The sequence below is a fragment of the Buceros rhinoceros genome, unplaced genomic scaffold (genome assembly GCF_000710305.1).
Source record: "Buceros rhinoceros silvestris isolate BGI_N320 unplaced genomic scaffold, ASM71030v1 scaffold32725, whole genome shotgun sequence".
Lineage (NCBI taxonomy): Eukaryota > Metazoa > Chordata > Aves > Bucerotiformes > Bucerotidae > Buceros > Buceros rhinoceros.
The window spans coordinates 39,649-41,861 of NW_010412881.1; the positions used below are offsets into that span (position 1 = coordinate 39,649).

General features: G+C 44.3%; 1 protein-coding gene across 1 annotated transcript in view; it reads left to right on the plus strand.

Annotated features, from left to right (window-relative positions):
* The window catches only part of TRIM29 (tripartite motif containing 29), a 21,789-nt gene that overhangs the window by 7,472 nt on the left and 12,104 nt on the right, over nucleotides 1-2,213 (plus strand). The window contains exons 2-3 of the mRNA XM_010136554.1: nucleotides 426-521; nucleotides 1,777-2,010. Coding sequence (XP_010134856.1) covers nucleotides 426-521; nucleotides 1,777-2,010 — 330 coding nt within the window. The remainder of the gene's footprint in view (nucleotides 1-425; nucleotides 522-1,776; nucleotides 2,011-2,213) is intronic.

The window sequence follows — 2,213 nt, forward strand, 5'->3', positions numbered from 1 at the left end:
CTGGAGGCATCGTCCTCTTGTTGCAACACTCGTCAAACATCATTCCGTAATGACATGAAAACTGTTATTGCTGCAGAGGCACACCCTGGGATGGGCCCCTCGCTGCATACACAGCTGAATTTTGAAATAGGCCTCTTCCCCCTCCAGCTAGTGACTCTAATGTAATTAAAAGCGGCATCACGACGGTAGCCTAATAGGTGGGTACTTCTGCTGTTCTCTTTGCTGAGGGAGCTGAATCCCTTGACCCAGCCAGAAGTGCTGGGATCTTGTCCAGTGTCAGCACATGATCTCCATTTCAAGCAGTGCCAGGAACCTGTACCTCCCGGCTGTTGTTGTTCAGGGCCAAACGCGTAAGTGGAAGCACAGCGCCTCTTTGAAGCAGGCCACTCTCAGCCCCGCTTCATGAGACTCTACTCTTCTCATAGGCTGAGCTTTCACTGCAGAAAGAGCAACTGCAGCTGAAGATCATTGAGGTAGAAGATGAAATCGATAAGTGGCAGAAGGAGAGGGACCGTATCAAGGTGCGTATGGAATTGTCTTTTAAGTCCACTTCTCTGTTTCTCCTGTACCTGTCACTTATCCTTTTTGTCCCGCTCTTTCACATCCCTCTCCTCCTTTCCTCATTTTCTCTGACATAGCCAGCTCTTACTCCATCCTTTACCCAGTCTCTATCTCATCGCTCTCCAAAACTCACTTATGCCAAATCTTGGAAACAACAACTCCTACTGAAGTCATCTTGCAACATACCCTGCAGGAGATCAAGAAGAGGCAGGACAGCCTTGTCACAATTCAAACCAAGGCACCTCCCTGCTTTGGGTCCCTTACAGTTCTTCAGTCACCACTAGGCAGGCTGATTTGGAAACAGTTTGGCAACAAAGGTGTGCTGCTTTTTTTCCTGCTAGACCACACACAAAAATAAACTCCAGAAGGGTTCTGGATTGCCTAGAGACAAGGTAGCAGGAACAGATGCACCTACAGCAACAAACATCTTTTTGTAGTGAAACAGCTTATTTCCATACTGATATAGGGCTCCTTTATAATTCTTTCACCACGCCATGTGTTAGAATATAGTAATTGTGTTATTTTTTTCATCTATACTCTAACTGAATAGAGCACTGAAACAGTTTTTTAAAGACACCCTGGAAAATTTGCATAATATTAATAGGCAAAGCCATTATTCTCCCTTTTATGTGGTACACGCACATTGCCTACCCAGTTCGGCTTTTCATCTGCTTTATTATGATTATTACTATTATTACCATTATTGCTATGATTGTTATTGGAAATCTGACCTGGAAATCTTAACTTTGAATATAGTTACATCCACAGTCCTTCTGACGAATATTTCAGAAGGATGAAGAAGTCAGGTTTGTAAAAAGTGTTTCAGCACCTTTCATTCTTGCAAATGGTAGGAATTTGGTCCCCAAACTCTTCAGGACCCAGTACCATGATTTAGAAGGTTAAACAGTGTTTTTAAAGATCACCTAAGAGTGCAGTTCATGAACTGAAATAAGAGTTATGCTCTTATCAGGAAGACAGCATGCCCTTTAGATTACATACATACAATTATTGCAAGAACAAGTATTACATCTCGTGACACAACCTTTCTGGTACTAAGACTTACATACCTAGAGCCTTCACAGTCTAAATGCTGTGCATGCTTGGATGTATCCCCTCTGTATCCCTCTATTAGCAAAGGAATACCTGGAAAATTTAATATTTTATTTCTCCTGCAACTTTCCCGCTGCCTCCTCCCTCTGCCCCTTCCCTGTACAGAACTACACCACCAACGAGAAAGCCACAGTGGACCAGCATTTCAAAGAGCTGATCCGTGACCTGGAGAGGCAGCGGGATGAAGTGAAGGCTGCCCTGGACCAGAGGGAAAAGATTGCATCAGAGAATGTGAAAGAAATTGTGGATGAGCTGGAAGAGAGGGCAAAGCTGCTGCGGGAGGACAAGGAGAACAGGGAGCAGATCCACCAGATCAGTGACTCCGTGCTCTTCCTACAGGTAACTGAGATCTCATTTTCCTTCCCTTTTTTCTCACGAGGACAGGTGTGAGTTGGTGTAAGATGCATTAATTCTCTCGAGCTCAATACACATGTATGGCAGGAACCAACCCTGACATACGAAGCTCTCTCTGCTCTGGTAGGTGAGCAATGAGCTTAGGCATGCCAACAACTGGTTTTTTTTTTTTTTTAGGTGGCTGCCGT